The 21,394-nt window shown below is 39.6% G+C and overlaps 1 protein-coding gene across 1 annotated transcript in view; it reads right to left on the reverse strand.

The window, feature by feature from the left end:
* Positions 1–15,048, reverse strand: part of LOC103358586 (neuronal acetylcholine receptor subunit alpha-7-like) — a 38,578-nt gene extending 23,530 nt beyond the window's left edge. Inside the window, exon 1 of the mRNA XM_008283607.1 lies at positions 14,979–15,048. Coding sequence (XP_008281829.1) covers positions 14,979–15,048 — 70 coding nt within the window. The remainder of the gene's footprint in view (positions 1–14,978) is intronic.
* Positions 15,049–21,394: the final 6,346 nt, after the last annotated feature.

The following is a 21,394-nucleotide window of genomic DNA, read 5'->3' on the forward strand; positions in this document are numbered from 1 at the left end:
GAGAAGGCTTCTTTTTAAAAATAAAAAATAAAAAAACACCATCACTTTTTTGGCTTGGACTATCACTTTCCTTGGAACATATTCTTGTGTACTGAGGTTGAATTCTAATCCAGAAAGTAGCTTTAATGGCCTTCCTAACCTTTTACCCTTCCTTTGCTGGCAGCCGCCTGCAGCCGGATTAGAATTCACTCACCTAGTAGAGTTTCAAACACGCTGCCACATCCTGTACCTGTTCACTCTGTTGAAAATGTGCCAAGATGTTCCCGATTCCCACGCTTCATCCTGTAAACTTAGCCTCGAACAGCGCATGAGAGGAAGGCGTGTAGGTGTTGAATCGAAGGTTTTTGATGAATAATGAATAAATAAACACGTGCTGACACCTGCATATACATCTGCTGACTGTAACACACACAGTTAATGGCAGGACTGTGAGTCAGTGTCGTCTTAAGGTGATTAGGATGATGTGCTTGTTGGCTCGACTCCCATCACCGTTATTGATCCTCTCCAGCTCACTTTCAATGAACATTTAGCACCATTTCACCCAAAATAAAGACACACACACAAACTCACACATTCCTGCCACATTGTTAATGACCTTGCAGCCACAGATCTGACTATAATTAATGAAAAAAAAAAAAACAGTGTTAAAACCTAACGCTGCAAACATAATCTGTCTCATGTTGAGCTTTCACATGCCAGTTGAATTGGTGGTTGGTAAACTTTGTTAAGCAGTACACATCTTATTAGTACATTGATTTAGAGGGGATTAGGCAAAGAAAATCCAATATACGTAAAGCACTGTCTGTCAGTTGGAAAATACAAAGGTACAACATAGATTAAGGCAGCTGGAGTGCAAACTGAAGCTTATGTCACTCGATTGCTTATGATTTGACTGTCCCATTGTATTGGCCTGGGTACATTTGGTGCTGATGTGAGTGTGTGATGTTTTAGAGTGTTGTGTGAATCAATGATTGGATGTTGTTGTGTGAGTGATGTACATTGTTTTAGTTATGTATTCTATGTATTCTCTTTTTTTATGAGCCCGTGTCTTGACTGCGCACCGTAATGTCGTTGTACACATGTGTATAATGACAATAAAAAAAATCTTGAATCTTGTGAAAGAAACCTGCATGTAAAATAATTAGTCTGAGCAGGATTTTTAAATCATGATGGAAGGAATGTTGATATATGGCAGGTATTAATCATCACTGTTCTGTGTGTTACAGTCATCTTCAGCTTTGTCAGAAACATCACAGCTAAACAAAGTACAGCCAAACGAGCTTGTTGTTAGTCTTTTACTTTCTTCACTAATTGGCAGTGCTTTCCTCGCCCATATCATCAGACTGACGCACACATGAAACGTCACTCTCTGTGACAGGGTTTTGATTACAGTCATCTGAGCTAAGTTCTGCATGAGAACAGATGGTGCAACTGATTAAAGTGTGAGAGTGATTGTCCAGCTAACTGGTTATGATGATTTTACACTGACACAATAAATCTTACAATCAGCTCGTGAAATAGGCTGCTGGTATGTGCTGTGGTCACACTGCAGGTAAAGGAGAACCAACAGCCAGAGTTTCCCTTCATATGTGATACAGTTTTGCTTAAACAGCTAAGGCTGCAATGTCAACTTCTGTGTGACTTGTGTGTGACTCAGCTTCAGTATTGCATTTGCGCACACAGACATCAGTGGAGATAAATTACCTTTGATTTTGGTTACTGGCCAAAATGACAAACACGGCTGTGAGTAATGTGAGTATGTCGTGTACATTTAGCTATGCATTCTCTCCTTATAGAGGAAAATTAAGTTAGAAATTGAGAAAAGCTGCCTTCAAAGCAATCATCTTTTCTTCTTTTTTTCCCCCCAAAATCCAAGGGTTTTCAAAGGTTTGCATTGGGCCATTGTGTTTCTTAAATCTGAGATTATGGCAATCACACATGCAGATTAAAAAAAAAACATGGTTTCAATGCACACAGAAACTACAACATACAGATTAGATTTAGTTAGATTAGATATAGTTGCTAACAGTTACACACAACATGCATGGAAAAATGCCACCATCATACTGGTCACTGTTGAAATTTTTAAGGTCTATACCTTACTATGTTTATGGCTATGTGATGACACATGTCATAAACTGCGCTATACAAGTAAAATTGAATGAATTGAATTGAATTGAATACTGTGCATACACAAACTGTCGCTGACTGACAGGTACAAGATGTGCTCAGCAGGTCCAGCAATGCACAAACAGTATGACTCCCTCATATAGACATCCAGTAGACACTGACGTGGTGGAAAAAACACAGAAAACAACAGAATATCAGAGAGAAAGTATAAACAAGCAAAAAGAAGAGAAGGATTACAGACGCATGCTTGTAAAGCTGAGAAAAGGAGCATCATGCCTTTGGCCTCGCATGGTGCTGATTGGCCCATTAAGGCTGTAATGAGGAGAGTTATGGCAGGACTGAGCCTGAGGTCAGAGACAAGAAGCTGCTCAGCAAAGCAAAATCCCTCAAACTGCTCCTATGGAGCCACACAGACTCTGATTAATACATCGACCTCATCCATCCAACACCCACCACCTTCTGTGGAGCATGGATTCAAACACATTCACACCTACAGGCTTAAATGCAGATACATTTTTGAACATTGTTGTTTTTCTGTCTTTCAGTCAGTAAACTAAACTGAATGGACTAGAAGACACATGTTCTAACGGTTGTCTATCTTGTGGGTTCTGCAAAGACAAAAACACAAATTTAACAAATCAATAGACAGAACAACAGAGCCATAAATCTGCCCATATATGTACACTAACATTTACATAGACATGTGCACAATAATTCAAATACACCCTCATCTATAACTGCTATCCTTCTTCCAACCTCCCTGTTGTGTCTTCCCTCTGTTTCATTAATGTGAAATGTGAACTGAAGGCCAAACGAACATAACTAAACTAATAAAGCTGGTGAAGAAGAATTGAAAGCTCAGCCTCTGTTGTTGCTTGTCTCATAAAACCTTGTTCAGAAGGAATTAAATAATCACATAATTAAAAAAAAAACACGGTGCCAACTTTAACAAACAAACCATGTGCAGGGTACGTTAGGGATGAAGGGATAGATCTATGTGTTTTTTAAATTTTGTTTTGTTTTTGTTTTTTTTAATGTTTTTAATCATCTCACTAATGAGCTGATATGAGAAGCTGGCATGAAGACATGATTTTCTGAACACAGCAAGAGGCGTCATCAGAAAACTCCAGCAGAGGAAATGAGAGAGGGAAGCAAAGGGAGAGGGGGACAGAAAGCTTTGTCGTTTGTTCAGCACCTTCAATGTTTATCTGCCTGTACTTTAGTTGTATCCTTTTATTTAAAGAGCATGATGAAGAACAGTCTGGAGAGAAGTTCCTCAGAGCAGCTATAAAACAAATGTCAATTGTCAAGAAAGCTCTAAAAAGCATGCTTTTTTTCTCATGTTATCTTTTTATCAAATATTTTGTTTCAGACAGATATAGGCCAACAACTGTGCAGTGTCATCATTCTTACTGGTGTTTTCTTACATATTGCATATGTGATTTTTAAAATCTAAAGTGAGAACTGCGGTTGTGAAGCTGTAACCAAATACAACTTAACACAGGCTTGTCAGCTAACACTGTTACTAATTATTTTTATAGATTCCTTTTTATTACCCTTATTCCCTGTTCACTTTACTGGCACCCAGCTCAACTGGACAGAAAACAGAGGATCATGGTTGGTTCGGTTTTCTCATCCCACAGCTGTCACTAAATCTAGAGCCAGAATAAATTTAGGAATTTGTGATGCTCAAATGGCATCATGATTCTTGGGGAAAATTGTGAAAGATGTGGTACATGACTCATAGAATTATTTGTCCAGCAAAACGTGCAATAATAGTGGCAAAACAAGAGAGGTCAGAGTTATGATACTTATTATCACTAAAGACAATATTATTTTATGGAAACAAGTCGCGCTAATATCTTGTTTGAGGTCAAGTGCCTGAGATGGAAGCACATCTAAGGTCAATAGGAATAATAATGAATAAGCATATAATAATAAATAAGCATATAAAACAACAGTTACCCCCAGATGTAGTAAAAGTCAAACAAGAGGCACAAAACGTCTTTATGAGTTCCCAGTTAAGGATTAGTGTTGTCTAGTCGGAGTCTTCTAACCATGTTGCAGAGTTGGGTTTGAGCAAGACAAGGTTCTGATGAAGTTATGTTAAGTTCATGGAGGTGATGAAAGAGCCAGATCCTGGTCCTGAATACGTCTAAATTAGAAGAGCTCATCAACTCACATGTTTGCTTTTGTTTCTTCTATTTTTTTTAAACTCAGGTTGGAACATTTATAGGGTTTTGGTCCACCTGCTGTCTGGACCTCTAGAAGTGTGACTGAGGATATAACTTCTCATAATGTACGCTTCTATGCACATTATCAATGTGATATCAGCGATGGGGAAATCCTATCACTGCCAGACAAATAAATGTCAACATACAGCTTTAATGATTTAGTATAAAATCCTGGTTAAAACTACATTTGAGAGTTTTAGTTGTTCGTGGTTGTACTACAGAGGGCTGAGTGCTCCATCTGTGTGTATGTGTGACTCTGTGGAAGGTCTGTTGTTTGTGTTGCAGAGTCATAACAATGTTGGGAAGAAAATCTGGGTTCTTTAATGCCGGTTTGCCTGGTGACCTATTCAGGTCACTAAACAAAAATCTGAGGGCACAATAAGATTTAAGTTTGGTTCCTTTTAATCTCTGAGCATTACAATAGGAAATGGAGAATTATTTATACCCAGATTATGCTTGTAAACCATGATCGGATGCAAAACAGACATTCCAGGCTGCTGGCTCTTGGCTGCCAAAGACTAAGGACAGCACTTGTTTCAAAAACATGAAAATCCTACATTTTCTGCTCTCGGAAATGGAGGGACTTACGGAAGAAATGCATTTAACTTTTGACCAAAGGGACTGGATCACAAACTATTTTCCATGCCACCATACAGTTTGATCTTTACTTACAAAGACAACATTTGTTATGATTAGTCTTGCTTACCTGGTAGAGAGAAGAAACAAAACTACAACTGTAAGCATTTGCTAAACTCAGACATGTTAATGATAAGCGACAAACATGTATCAATCCTCCATCATTCTACCACCATGTGGGTCATTAGAGGAAATGTCAGGCTGTGTCCAGATCAGATCTATGAGAAGGTTAATGGTAAGTGGATTTATCCACATAATTGATCATCAGCACAACAATGTCTATTGTTCATAAATATCTCAATATGTTAAGGTCAAACCATTTAAAGCAATTATCATTGGAAGTTGGTCAGGAAACAATCACCTTCGTCTGGGGAAACCAAACTCTGAGTCCAAATGTTACTAAATGTCTCAGCTGGGGACGTCATTGGAAATGTGGTAAAATGGCTTCACACATCTCACACCTTCTATATGCAGTCCCATCGCCCACATGCTGCTCAACGTGGATCATTGTGGATTCAAGCATCACAGTTTTCAGTCATTTTGATCTAAATAAAAGATAATGTATTGTTCAAGTGACAGAAAATCCAACTTAAAAAGACAAAGGTCTGTCTTACTTCAGTCAGAGACACCTCCATGTTGACTATTCATGACAAAAGAGCTCAGAATCCAATCAATGAGGCAGATTTTGTAGTGAAAATGAATCCCTTCTTGATTAACACATACATAGACTTAAATGTTGGTAAAACTATACACACAGCACCCGAGTAAAATGTTGGGGTGGTAGAAGGAGCCATATTTAGTTAACTTACTACTACAACTTGCTCTTTCTACACTGTGCACAGCGGACAAGCCACACACCCACCAGCAGCCACACATGCAGTGACAGAGCGGTCATCAGGGGAACCTGGACTTTTCCCAGTGGGCAGTCGTACAAATTGGGAAAATTAGAGAGATGGATAGCTGTGTTGTGGTGATCAGCCTCATCAAGCAGGCTGCAGCCCACTGTGCCTCTAACCTTCCCTGCTAATTGCGTTCAGTTCAGTCCTGTGGCTTCAACCACCTGCTTAACCTGTGAAGTGTCGGTATCTTTATCACCGTTTAAACACTGAGGCATCCAGTAGGGGACTGCTGCTGCCTTTGTATAGATAATAAAGTTCGAAAAGCGTAAAGGTGTGGCTGAACAGTGGAGAGAAAAGTGTTTTAAATCTGTGTATCAGTGTGACAGGCAATAGAAAGGAGGAGCAGATCGGCATCGGACACTAATTGACAGATGTGCCGGCGTGTCTGCCCACCAGGAAACCTTCTTAAAGATAACTAAGGTAACAAGTTTTGTCCCTTTATGAGAACCCAGTGCCTAAAAAACACTCCAACACTGTCAGATCACTTAAAGTCCCATTAAATCCCATTGTTACTGGTAGTATGTGCTGCCCTACTGTCAGCTGGAACACACAGATGCATTTTACTGTTGCCTGTCTTCGTCTTTCTCTGTCCCCATTTCCCCTTTAGACAAACATTTCATAGAAACTAGTGGTTCATGTCTCTACTGATGTTTGAATCAGTGCTTGTTTCCTATAATAAGCAGGTTCTGGGAACTTTAAGGTCTCTGAGGACATCATCACCCAAGATGGCAAAATTTAATGCATTTCAAATACTCACAAGGACTCTGTTAAGACTAAATCATTTCTTTCTTTGTGTGTTTTGTTCACATCATTATTTATTGGAAGAATATTGGATATGAGGGCTACGTTGGAAAAAGGAAATGAAAAGTGTGAGACAGACACACAGAGATGTAAATTTAGTCTGCATATCCTTATTCATTTTATGCATTTTATGCGCTCTGTAGAGGTGAGGAAGATTGTCCAGTAATGTGTCTTTCAATGGATCCGTGAAGCTCCAGCTCCAGAAGGTAAAACTTTAGAGTAGTTCTAAAGACTTAAACATTTATGTTGGTGTTTGCAGAATGAGACTCATTGATTTAAATACACCTTAAACACCTTAAGACACCATCATAACAGAAATGAATACAGGCAACAACGACTACTTCTGACTTAGAATGAGGCAGCTGCAGCAGTGGACTGGTAGATTAAAAATAAAGGACACTTTACCACTTTTAGCATCAACTTAAAGGAAACTTCTATAGTTTGTGCAAGGTAAGAAAAGTAAACTTCAGACACATTTGAGATGTGTACCAATGTGACACAGAGACGAGGTATGGAAGCATCCTACCGTATTGAAACACACTGTTGATAGCTTTTGGTACTACAAACTGTAACCAACAGTGACCCTCTGCTTTAATTACCTTTCAAGCCAACCAACTCAAGACCAACTTTCTAGCATTTTATATAATATATAATTAATATATAATTAACTTTTATAGCCTAAGAGATAAAACTCAGGCCCCTGAGAAAAACAGCGAGGCGTGTTTTGAAAGCTCCCCCCCCAAAAAGCCTTTCAGTAGACCTTGAGTTGTGTTTTTGCCAGGTTGCAAAGAGTATATGCTTGTACAGCAGGATGCCCCAAGGACAAGCAGATTAAATCTTTACATTGACTTTTCAAGCAGTAACTTGAATCCTCATTAACCTTAATTTACAGGTAGAATTTTAAGACATGTTAAGCATCTAGAGCAGGGGTGTCCGTCCTGGTCCTCGAGGATCACAATCCTGCATGTTTTAGATGTTTCCCTCTTCTAACACACCTGATTCAAACGATCAGGATCGCTATCAGGCTTCTGCAGGGCTTGATGATGAGCTGATCATTTGAATCAGGTGTGCTGGAAGACAGAAACATCTAAAACATGAAGAATTGTGGCCCTCAAGGACCAGTTTTGGACACCCCTGATCTAGAGTCATCGTCTGTGAAGCTACAATTTTGCATAATATAATTCCTCATTCACTGTCGAGTTGACTTAAAAGGGCAGCACTTTTAACTGTTAGATAACACATGAATGAATGAGAGACAGTCATACTGTCAGCTAGAGATAAAGCTGTATAAGTACATTGACAAATAAGCATTAAGTGTGACCCAGAGCAGTTTTAAATGTCATGAGTAAACCTAAAAAAGGGAAAATCACAAGTGCATTATCCCCATGCTTCACTCCCTCACTCCTGCTCAAGCTTTCCAGCTCTCATCTCTCTCTCTTTTTTATTTATTTCCCCCTTACCCCCCGTTGTGCTGTTCTCCTGTATATTCTTCATTCTTCTCTGCACCTCTCTTCCTCTCTCGGTGCCTTTATCCTTTTGCAAGTCTTTCTTATGATATATTCTAGTCCTCCCTTTCAGACCCTTGTTTTAGCTTTCAACATTTTTGTTCACATTTGCAATGAATGAACACATTCTAGAGCCGATTAGGCTGCACAGAAACAAGCAAAAAGCCTCAAAAGCGTTGCTGTGATCGGTGTCACCAGTGCCTTAGCATCATGTGCAAACAGATTTGAAGTTGCTTAAGGTAGAGGGCGTGTGAGGCCAAATAAACAGGTAGAAGGTGAGCAGTGTAAACTGATCTATTCCAACTGTGAGGCCAAAAATATGTTTGGTTGGGGCTGCATCTAAGCACATTATTATTCTCTCTTCTGTCACACACTCGCACATTAACATATACTGAGAAATTCAGCTTTGCAATTCCGTCCCATTTGAATATTTTTTACTGGGTCAGTGTGTTCAGATGAGGCTTCCAAACACACTCGTCAGACATCAGGCTATCCATACACAGACCGCCCAAGGGACTCATTTCACCTCACACACACACACACGCACGCACACACACACACACACACCTCATAGACATACACCCAAACAAGAAAAACACGAATGCTATTTTAGGCAGAGCACTAAATGACCACCTCTTACATCAGGGTGTTTTAGTGCCCCTGATGTGCCCGACTAAACCCATCCAGGCTGAGCTGCTTTCCAACACACACACACACAGGATGCAGTGAAATGATCATGGCTTTGTTCCTCAAAGCCAGTCTCTTTCTGCCAAGGTAATCTGCTATACTTATGTAGATTGGGTAATCTATTATAATATAAAACAGGATTTTAGCACTCTTATGCTTTGGGGAAATCTATAAATGATGTCAACAAACATCTAATATGGATATTGACTAAAGTGACAGCGCTGACAGAAATATACTGAAATTATTAGCAGCACGAAAATGCATCAGTTGCAATTTTGATGTTCAACACAATGAGCTTGGCGCACATGCGTTGAAAACATTGAAAAGCAAAGGTGAACATTTTTCCTAGTATGTCTTCATACAAGACATGCATAAGCTCACATAAAAGCTGAAAAAGTTATTTTAGCTTCAGTTATGACTGTCTGAAGTGCAAAATGCATTATTAGACCATTATTACACCAAAGCTATATGGACTTCAGCAGTCGAAGGTCAAATCACGCAGGTATCATCCAAAGACTTTTAGGAAAAGAATTCTTTCTCTGAATCCCTCCACCACCACTTGGATAAGAAACATGGAAAAATATTTAATGTTTCGTGAGTTGTAAGGGCTTTCTAGCATATTTTCACTTGATTGACAGCTGCAATTTCTTGCAACAGCTACAGTAGTTGCTGCTTGACTCCAGGTTTCAAAACATCCCTGCAGAGCAATGTAACAATTGCTTTGTCAATGTTTTTTTTTATAGTCAAGTCTAACTGGCTTCACCAAGTGTTCACACCAGTCATCTTGCTGCTAGACAGACTGTAGACAGGGTTAATATGGGCCCTGTAGTGCAGCTCTGTAGCGGGGCCTCTGAGGTTCCAACTAACGTAACATGAATTTTGATGAATTAACAACAAAAGCACCACAGAGCTGTCGTGGCAAAAGGGTCAGAGAGATTAGAAATGAAAGGCTTGAAAAGGACGTCACATCGTTTCGCTTCAGTTTAGCTCAACATCAATTTACATGCTGCCAGCAAACCGTCTTTAAAGCTTGCTTCTAAAAAACATAAAACACCAATATAAAACACAACACAGTGAAACAAATACCTTAGTAGTTCAAGTAACCTTACAACATATAACATGCTTGTTAAAATTGTCATAAGACGCAGAATCTACTGGTTTGGAACATAAAAGTCCTCTGATCTGAAAATGCTCTGGGAAAGGGAGACTAGCGTTACGAACCTGGGAGGAGACAACACAAAGAAACCTCTGACAGACCGCTGCTCCCTGAGGGTCTAGAGAGTCAACACCATGTCAACCATTACATATCTAGAACCTTTTTGATCCAAATATCTCGCGTTAGTGTATGTGTGAGTCCGTATGGTGGAAACAGATGGAGAAAAATAAAAAACATGCATGCATACATCAAATGGTGTTGTGAGGGAAAAATATAGCAAACTCACACATTTATACTCACACATCATAATTTAAACCTTGAGGCAGGTATAATGCACACAGTATTAAAGACTGAAGAACTCCGGTTAAGTCTTTATGATTGTTTGCAATTATGATTGACATGAAAACTTGCACATTTTATCAAAAAAAGAAAGAGCAGTTCTCATTTCACTGGAATCTTTACTTCAATAAAAACAGTGGTTTAGAAACACTCAGATGCATCATATATAAAGTCAGAAAGTCACAATCTGCAACGTGTCTCAAGCCTCTAACGTGCTTGATGGCAAATGCTAGTGCTGTGACAGTGTCTCTACAAGAGTGGATAACCTCACATTACCCTGCCAACGAGTCCCCTGGAAACGTGTATTCTGACACTTCTTCAAGCTCGCAAATGTCCGCCCACCTTAACAGAGGCCATCTATCTCTCCTTTAGATTATGGCCAACCTTGAAAAACCCTGATGTGAGGAAATATTGGAACCCAGACACCATAACGTCTGCAGCAAACAGAGTCTGCCTATAGCAGTTGGCATGAAAATGTCTTGTCTTGTATTTATGCTCTTAGGAAGCAAGTGTCCTCCAAAAGATGGGACACTAAAGAGGATACTCACTCTTAAGTAAGTATCCTCTTTACTCTTGCTCCTGTTATAGTTGCCTCCATAGCCGACACACAGCTCTGCCTCTGACACTAACCAAGTGTGCATTGATTTAAATTAAGGTCACATCAACACTGGCAATGGTCTAGCACCTCATTATTTCGCTATCAATCTTTTGGCAGTGCAATGAGTCAGTCAGGGGAAGCCAGCAGTGAAGGATCCAGATGTTCAGCAGCTTTAAACCAACATCTTAACCCAGGCGGCCGGCCTGTTACCTAATCTGTTTCAAAATACAGATGGAGAGACAGAGGGGAGACAAGAGAAGTCAGTTGAGTTGAGTAGGAGGTACACACACACACACACACACACACACACACACACACACACACACACACACCAAAAAAAAAAGAGGGAAGCTGGAAAACTCAAGTGAAGCAGGGAAGGGGGGAAAAAAAAGAATTGGAACTACATGGAGGTAAAGTGAAGGAATCCAGGGCATCAAAGATCCGTTAAAAGCTTGGAATATTCTACATCCAGTAATGTTGTACAGGTTTCTGATCATGTCTATTTTCAACACCAAAGCAAAACTGCAGGCAGATGTTTCTCTTGAGATTGTATATAGTTGCACTTGGCAAGTGATCCCAGTGCTGTGACTTGACTTTTAAGCTGTCAGTTTTTAGTTTGTTTGCTTTGATTTCTGCACTTTGAGTCAGCCACTTTAAAACAAGTTAACTGTTATGTTAGAATATGTTCTTGAATATTTGTTTTTTTTCCTGCCCTTTATCATAAAATGCTTATTTATAGTGTCACAGCTTTCACTGTCTGCATTCATGTTACTATATCTTCCAGCTGGCAATAAAAAAGTTGTAAAAGAATCATGGTCCCTGAAAACTGCGGGCACTAAAACTGAGGGAGGTGGGGTGACTTTGACGAGAAGTGCGGTATAAAATCAGTAATAATGAGGGTAAAAGTGAAGACAGAGGGGAGAGTCAAACAGGGACAGTAAAAGAGACTATGGGGACAAATACAGAAAATATCCATTCATATAAGAGATTTCATCAGTCCATACTTCCTGTAGCTGCAGTTTGTCACTTTTCTTTTCACCTCTGTGGGTTTCTCTGAAAGCAGCTGTGCTTCCAAATTGCACGCACATATGCTCATTAACATTTCATGTGTGGGACGTTTATGTCAAATGACCAGCCGTTGACTCGTCCATTAACACATCATTTCCAGCATCATGTGACCGGCTCCGGTGGTGAGCAGGGATCAGAGTCTATGGCGCTGCGTGTTAATGGAGTTTTGCGTAGATGGAATCATATAGGAGAGATTTATAATCTATAGACGAGCACTGAGAGTCCTAAAACCACTGGAATTTTAATCCTAATCCAGGGGCTAAGACCCGCAACACTGATTGCACGGCTACCACATCTCAAACATGTTGAGTCCAACCTACTGGACTTTACAGGCCTAGAGCTAAAACAGCCTCCTCACAGCCTTATCACAATGTCCGAGTTTTAAAACTGCATATTAGTTTCAGGCGTCCATATACTGTTTTATGTTTTTAAACCTCTGACTTAAATGAAAGGCAACACAACCTGTTAACCACTTCAGCACCATCAGCGACCTTACATCACTGTAACACAATGACTGAAATGCTTGATAAGTGTATACAAAGTCATTTGACATAAATTCCATGATTAAAGAGCATAGAGAGGAGAATGGTAAGTTTTGCTGACCATGGAATAAAGAAGAGGACAGCAAACTGTGGAGGACTGTGTTACAATGAAAGAGGCTTATACATGAAGACAGAAGAAGACACACGAGGCGCTGTACTGAAATCAGGCAGATATTATTGCAACATCTGCACCAGACAACTTCACTCTCACCAGTCTTTGATTCTCTGAGTGAGGGTCATGAAAAGAAATCTGAGGAATATGTGATTGTATTTTTAATGAGTACACCTGAAAATGGTGCTGATCGGTTTTTACGCTTAGTAAAATATCGAAATCATGTTTTGTATATGCCAATTCAGTAGTCAACGTCATGTTTAAGCACTTTAACTGGAAACTACAGTGTACCAGTGACAGCCTTAAAAAACATGGATTCAGACTTAAAGGGTTTCATAAAGAACAAACCTAATCAACCAATCCTGTCATCTTGTGGAGTGGACTTTCTGTATCATTGTTCTTCTTTAGAATCACTTTCCAGTTTGAACATGTGTAGTTGAGTTACTCCAACATTACAACTTGCAAGTTTGTAGCACAGAGCAGAGTAGCAGGTGTGCTCAAACTGCAGAAGAGTGGTGAAGGGATGGGTGGAGGGGAAAAAATGGGGACTCATCTGCATATTTATAGATCTGCACATACTAAAGGACACAAAGATGTGAAGTCGCACGTAAACCATTCAAAGCACGAAGGGAATATTTTCATGGGTTAAAAAAAACTTGTAAATTTGTGACTTTGATGAACAGAGATGAATTTTTACTAGGACTGAATCAATGCCAGCAGAGAAACTTTAAGTCACTCAGGTGCAAATTCAGTCCCACTTGCAAGTACAGATGTTGAGGATTTCAACAGATCAAAGTCACCCTGTGATTTGTCTGCCACTTGTGTCTGGCTGTGTGGAGCACAAGTCGTTACAAAATCATGCTTCAGTTTCAAAGAAAATAACATGGCCTATATCTCTTGTTTAGGCTATTGTCTTGTGTTTCCCTTGACAGACCAAAGCTGCTTATCAATGGCACAGTGAATGTGCACACACTGGGCTTACAAGCGGCTAGCTGCTTCTTTAATCCCCATGACCAAAGCCTCATGAGCTTCTATTCTGCTTCCAAACAGTCAAATGTGACACATGGTGACACTAAATCATAAAGAGATCCACAAAGATGCTACTTGATAAATAGACTGTGGTACTAGATAGAACTGTGGCAGTTATTTCTAGATGGATAAATAGAAAGATATATCTATCTATCTATCTATCTATCTATCTATCTATCTATCTATCTATCCCAACACAAAAAAGAAGAAAAACCAACATCATATGACTTGTGTAGCATTTTATGTGTCTTTTGCAATGCCTTTGATAGCAGACAGGATACACACTGAACACTGTCCCACAGCTGAGGCCTCCTGTCATGGTTAAGCATGTAATCCATCCTCTTTTTTACTTGATTTAGGCTTTGTTTCAATCACAAACACTCATCCCTCCCTCCACCTATCTTCCACACCAGAAGAAGTTCACAGACTGGATTAGGACGTTGAGGTGGAGCCAGTGGAAGGTGGTTTGACTCTGGACGTGATGGACGTGCATACAAGTAAAGGGTTTGAATGCAAAGCTTCAGCAAAGCTGCTGTGATAGAAACTGGTAAGTAAACAACCCAGATGTTGCAGATGATGCTGCTGCGGCTGATGATGATGATGGGATGGAGCTTAGGAGAGAATTATAGAGTCATGCATGCACGTCTCATTGCACTCGAATAAGCAAACATTAATGTGCATATCAGGCACACACATAAATGCATGCAGACATGTGAACTGTGTTTAAAAATAACTCTTTGAGTGGTAAATTACCCTTTTACAGAGATACATACACAAATTTGCAGGACCAGACTGCTGTGAAATGCCACACACATGCAAGCTGAATAAGTGTTTTTAACTAACCACATGAGACTCTAAACGATTCAGCAGATTAAAGCCCCCTTTTTTGAGCTTCATTACTTAAAACTGAAAAAATCAAAAAGTTCAATCTCACAAAATGAAAAATAAAAGAAGTTTTGTTCACCCTGATGTTAATAAAATAAAGCAGCATAAATTCCTTCCAATTGGATTTGGGTCTGAAGCTTTATAATACAATATATAATTTATCAATATAATAGTTTCTTTAATCAAAGAAGTTCCCTAATGTCAGACAAATGTTTAATTCAAAGAACACACCAAAGCTAATTTAGGAACAACACATCTAAACCCACGTTTAAATCATTAAAACAATCTCTTTTTTTTAACCTTTCATTTACCTAGATTCACTGAAGAAACTGCAGGACAAAACTTGAACAAACCTACCTCTGAAAAGGATGGCCGTCCAAATATAAAATCCAACCGAACACGGTCCCCAAAACTTGTGGCACCGCATCCTGGCCGCTGCCCGGCACCGGGTTTCAGTGTCGGCTACACGGGGGCTCTGCTCCGGCTGGGCGGTGGAATGAACATGAGGCTGGAGAGACACGAAGAGCGACTGTGAGATGAAAAAAGGGCTGACAGACAAGTGAGTGTGGAGTTCAGACCTAGGCGCGTTCACGCTGCTCCAGAGCGCAGCGCTGCTCGGGGACGCGCCTCCCGGCTGGAGTTCAGCAGAAATATGGCTGCACAACTTCACAGGTAACCAGGCGACGATAAGAGCCACAGTAAAGTTCCTCTAATAGCTTTTATAATTGAATGGGCAATACGCTCGAGTGTCATAGCAAAGCAGGTTATACAGTGTTTTTCATTTCATTCTAATTACATGATATCGCTTAAAGACAAGATTACATCTGGTTTGATTCTTTCATCTTAAAAATCATTCATGTTTTTGCAGAAGTTGTTCCACCTAAGATGTTTTTAGATTAGTTTCTTTAAATGCAACTGATTTAATAGTCAGTTGTTTTGTGTGTGAGATGAATTTGTATTTGTCTGGTTTATTTTGAAATATGTAAATAGTGAATATCAGTATTATATGTACACAAGAGGTAGAATGCTACTACACGTTTGTCATCAAAAAACAAAATGTAAAATCCTGAAAAGGGGGGAGAAGCACCCCAGAGATAATCCTTTCTCATTTCGATCGATTCAAATTGGTTACTTAGGAATGCCATTATCTTTATTTTCAAATTTTGATGTTACTTTTACTGCACCATAAATGGTAAATAACACATACAGAAATCATTTGACAGTTTTTAAGCAGTTGGATTATTGCCAGTTAACTTAGAATGAAAGGGGATTAATGAAAGGTTCTGACTTTTTGTTTTGCTTTTTTCGTTTTTTCAAACCAATAGATAACTTTTTATATTTCTCTCATGCCAACATTAAAACATATTAAAAATTTTATGATCTGATAAAAAAAACATTGAGGCATATTTTGTTCTTTCACAATATTGCATTGATCTGAAAACCACTTCTTTTGATTTCCTCCCACCAGGATTTCAACGCTTTTTAAAGATCAGCAAGGACACGATCATCTAAGAAAAGACCTGTAATGAAAATGGACTAAATCTAGAGGTCAGGAGGGGAGTTAAGGGAGGTTAGCTTTGTATCTGGGCAGCACGGTGGAGAAGTGGTTAGCACTGTTGCAACACAGAAGGTCCTGGGTTCAAATCTTGGCCTATGATCTTTCTGTGTGGAGTTTGCATGTTCTCCCCGTGCAGCGTGGGTTCTCCCCGTCTTCACCGGCTTCCTCCCACACAGTCCAAAAACATGCTGAGGTTAATTGGTGATTCTAAATTGTTGTAGGTGTGAATGTGATTGTGTGTAGCTCTACGATAGACTGGTGAGCTGTCCAGAATGTCCCACAGGCTCCAGCCCCCAGCGACCCTACAGAGGTTAGAGCAATGTACAGATAATGGATGGATGGCTTCTTCCCTCTGTAGAGCATGTTACCCTGGTTATCTGCTAGTTAGTAGTGAAGGTTAAAGGTCAGTCTCCAGGAAATCCATGTAAGTCAATGAAATGTTCTCTGAAGTGATGGAAAGACGGCACAGTGTGCAGCCTGTATGACCTGAGTGCTGCCCCAGTCACATCTGAATGTACTGGAACCTGTAATTAGTAGGCCAACAAACTTTATTTAATGCTTCACAAACTTTAGTTTATGGATATGAATAAGCTTTTTTGTTGCACTACTAGATGCTGTTATATGTTTATGAGTGGCACATGGCTTTTGTGCTCCAGTAAGAAAGTTTTGATTTAAAAGAATAGTTTGACATTTTTGGACATCCGCTTATTGCTTTCTTGCAGAGTATTACATCAGGATACTGATCTCACGTCTGTAGTCACTATAAAGGTAGACAGAGCAGCTGCTGTAGCCCTGTTCAGGAAGTCTGAGCATCAGTGGATGTCCTTCATAGTTTCATCGTCTTTGTTAATTCCATACAGAAAGCAAAGTGCAAACAAAACAAACTGTATTTTTATGGTCACTTTACTTGGCAAAGAAATAGTTATGTAGCTGGCATGTAATAAGAAGAAAAATACTAAAAGGCCACTTTTATGCTTTAAGCTATATATAATGTGTTAATTAGTGAGCTTGGGCTGAGGTAAGCATCTGCTGTTTGTGGCTTTATATTTACTGTACAAGCTGGTCTCAATGTTCTCCTCTGAATTGCAGAAACAAGTTTTTAAGTGTATTTCACAAGGTGTGAGACTAATGCTTTGGTAGCTATCTAAATCCTTAAACACAGACATTGTGGCCAGAAAGTAACATCCTGCAAGTTTCAAAGCAGCCAGAGCAGCGTAACACGATTCTTCTCCTTTATGCAACTCAGTTTTCATTTCCCCCTTATAAATACTTGTAAAATTACTGTGTTCGTATTTCTAAAAGGTGCTCCAATTTATATTTATTTTAGTACAAAGGATCAAATGACCACATATCATGTGAAAGACTTGTTGAGCGTCCCCAAGACACCAGCTCAACAAGTGACTGTAGGTTGAAATCAAAGACAAGGCCTTGGAATTGTCTCTTTCAAGAGCAATGCTCATCATTCATCTTCCTGTTTTCCTCTGTGCTGGACAGGAATAATGACTCTGGCCCATAAAGCAAGCACAGATCACCAGTCAGCCCTCCTTCTCCCACAGCTGTACACGATCATTTCTGAATGTGCCATGTGTCACACTGCAATTTCCCACTTCCTAGTGTTACAAAGAGGTTCATCAACTGCATTTTTGTCATATTTGTCTCCTTTTTGTGCCAGGCTGGCTCATAATCAAATGACCTATTTATCCCAGTCCATAAATAATTTCAGTCGGAAATAGGATCCGACAGGCAATGAGGAGGAACACTGCATTTTCCTCCAAATGTTCTGGCTCCCTCTCTGCCTCTCTTCTCCTCTCAATGGAACAGGGAAGTATTATCTAAGAAGCAGCATTGCACCAGTGGCATTAGACCAGATTTTTTTCTTCTTTTTTTTTTTTAATACCACACATATGCACATCTCACGGCGCTCCATCAGAGGAGATTCATGCCGTTAGATCTGATTTGGTAGAGCAATCCTCATCTGTGTGTGCTGTAGGTGGGCCAACAGAAACCTCTGATCACAACCTTCATCCTTCTTCATGCTCTCACTGGGCAAATGTCTAGTCAGTCAGGAGGCAGCGGCATTAAGTAAATTTTGCCAAGGAAATACTGAGCCAACTGTGAATGGAGGAGCTAAAGTATCACTAACTTTACTGCGGCAAGAAGCCCGCAGTAGCATGCTAAAAGTGATCTAATAACAAATATAACATGAAGAAACCAACATTTGTATCATTTATGAAACAAAAGTCGGCTCATTCTTTGTTAACCATGATGTCAGGCTTGTTATAAGCAATCCAACTTGGCAGGTTATAGATAAAAAAGATCACATTTGTTTGGCATATGTGACAAAAATGATACATAAAAGAATAAGAGATAAGCAATGTCAAATCAATTTCAAAGAGCCTTTGAAGTCTGAATTTTAAAGGGCTCCTAGTATTGTCTGAACATGCATCACATTTACAATCTGGTTTGCTCCATTAGATTATAGCTCCTATAAGGTGTGCATGTGAGTAAGCATTCGCTATTCAAACCCTTGTGTTTGTGCAGCGTTAATCTGTTGCACCATAACTATTTGTTACCTCCCGATGTGTTGCTTCCTCCTGCACTCTACACATGATTTCTTCCCTCGGGGTGGGGGAGGAGCTGCAAACACTTAATAACGCACGCTGTTACACGCTGCAAACACACAAACAGCAAGAATTCACCTCTTCTCTCTCTCTCTCTGCCTCTTTCCTCAAAAGTGCCGAGAGCGTCGCCACCAGCAAACTGTCACCCGCTGAGTGTCTTTCAATCCAACGTTACAGACGCAGAAACAGAGGGTCTTAAATCTCAGCCCTCAAACTCCTTTTTGAAATACGTTTGACTATTATCAGGAAAACTAATACACTCTTTATCGGCACCATAGAGATTTGGCAGCATGAGCATCTGTGCAGGTGACAGCACAGCATGAAATAACGATACCTGTAGATTTGGTTTCAGCATTCTGAGCTGATTTTGTAACGGGACTCTAAAATCTCTCCACTCTTCTCAGTGTATGTTTTTGTCACTTTTAAATGCACCAATCCACTGATACAAGATGAACAACTGAGAAGAAAGGTTAAGCCCAGAAAAGAGTGTGAAGGCCAAGGGAAGCTGTTAATTCTTTATCTTTTATAAATGAGAAGCGTTCCGTTAATGGACTTAATGCAGTGGAGTTACCGTTGCTTCTTTACTTCCTCACTTTTTTCCCCTCTCTCCACATCCCTATGGTATTGCATAAAACAAACCTAGCGTACATAATCCCTCACAACAGAATCAGAGCTACGTTATTCCGCTTATATGAGGACGTATGTGAACGCTAAAGTACAAGCAAAAGCTCATAAACTCGGTAATAACGACGGCAGATGTGTTCGTATCTCAGCGTGTAAGAGATTTTCAGTGATATACTCTGTTTTGTTCAACATCCACCACATCCCCTTCCTCTGTGTCTAAATTAAATATTTGAAATATTCGTTTGCCCCAGCAGGGTGCATATGTGTGCATGTGTGTGATAGAATGAGGTCAGATGAGTTTTAGTTTTTGTCTGAGTTTCTACCTTTGATGTGTGAAAGACGCCAAGGTGCATACGTCTGAGTGTGCCTGCTATGTGTCAATACACACTAGTCATGTGTAATCAGCCAGTACAGGTATGAAAATACCAATTAATTTGTTTCTTTTATGTGCTCTAAAACAAGTTGTTTAGAGGTAACCCACATGATGAAGTGCATCTCGCTCCTCCTCTGCTGTCCTGCTGCCAACCCACCGTTTGTCTCTGTTACACTGTACAGGCGGTGACTCGGTTTATCACGGGACGACACAGAAAGGTCAGACCTCTCACACACACTTTGGGGTTTACTGTGGAAAAGGTCAACAGTGCAAACGAGGGTGAGGGAGAGACACCCGGTCTGGAAAACATAGACAAAACTGCAAAAAGAGATATCAGAGTAAGTGCATTGTGTGGAAATGATGAACGGCTGAGGAAAAAAAATCTAATGTTTAAACAAGTGCATGTACAAAAACAGTCACACGTTTAAATGCACATACTTGGAAATGCTGAGGTTCTTAAATAGCCTAAATTATTCATGATTTTTGTTCCGTCAGACTTCATGTTATTGTGATTTAACTCTCCTCACTTCAGCTTCTACGTGGTCATTTCCATGTAGCTGCATTAGAGTGAGAGTGTAAATATTACATCACACAAAGAAACCCACAAGAAGGCTCCGGCTCACACTTTAAAGGATGAGACACTTAATGCAGCACCTCAACAAGTCGAAGCCAAGATTCATACTCCTGGGAGCTGCTTTGAGATTTTTGAAGTCTTAGCCAGACGTTCCTTGATTCAAAAACAAGCTTTTAATTATTTTCCCTTCGCAAATTCTACATTGTGTGCATGTTGTTAATATTTCAGGTTTCATTAAAAGCATCATGTAATTTTTTGTCATTTTTATTCCTTATTTTCTAAACATAATTTACTTCAGCATAAAATGAATTTAGGCTTTTTTTGTGTTTGAAAGTTTTGAACTTTTTCTTCTGCAGATGTTTGGAATTTATTGACACAGGTTGCATACATTCTTGAAAACACTTTTTTGTTTTAGTGCTTACATGACAAATTGGGTAAAGGCCAAGTAGAGAGTCAGTGAATGCTCCACTCTTTAACTGTGGTTGGGACTCCACCCAGTGGAAGAAATGTTGATGCGCACCAAATTATTTCTTATTAATATTATCCAAGACTACAAACAGATTATTCATTCAGAATTTTCTTAATATTTAAATGCAACATGATTGTGGACAATAAAAAATGACATATTCAGTTTCAGTCTGTTACAGCTGATTAAAAAAATACCCTGATGATATAATATGAAAGGGTTACACACCAACACAGCACAAATTTATCTATATATTGAGAAATCTGTGGTGAAAATGGTTGATATTATAATGCATTTTAATCTCTAAAGTGCTTTAGAAACACTTTAGAACCAACAAACCGGCCTAACTTAGTTTATAGTTCCAACCCAGCAGCATTTGTAAGCCCTCAAGGTTATTTTTTTAAACTGGATGAAGGCTTAAATGACTCATAATATTACTGTCATATGTCAAAACGTGCGCAAACTGCTCAGCTCAAGAGTTCTGCACTGTTTGTTTACTGACTACTAGTGCAGACAGCGCCATCTTTATGCCGAATCTCACAGCCCGACTTTTGTCC

Source organism: Stegastes partitus, unplaced genomic scaffold (assembly GCF_000690725.1).
Source record: "Stegastes partitus isolate 25-593 unplaced genomic scaffold, Stegastes_partitus-1.0.2 Scaffold321, whole genome shotgun sequence".
Classification (NCBI taxonomy): Eukaryota; Metazoa; Chordata; class Actinopteri; family Pomacentridae; genus Stegastes; species Stegastes partitus.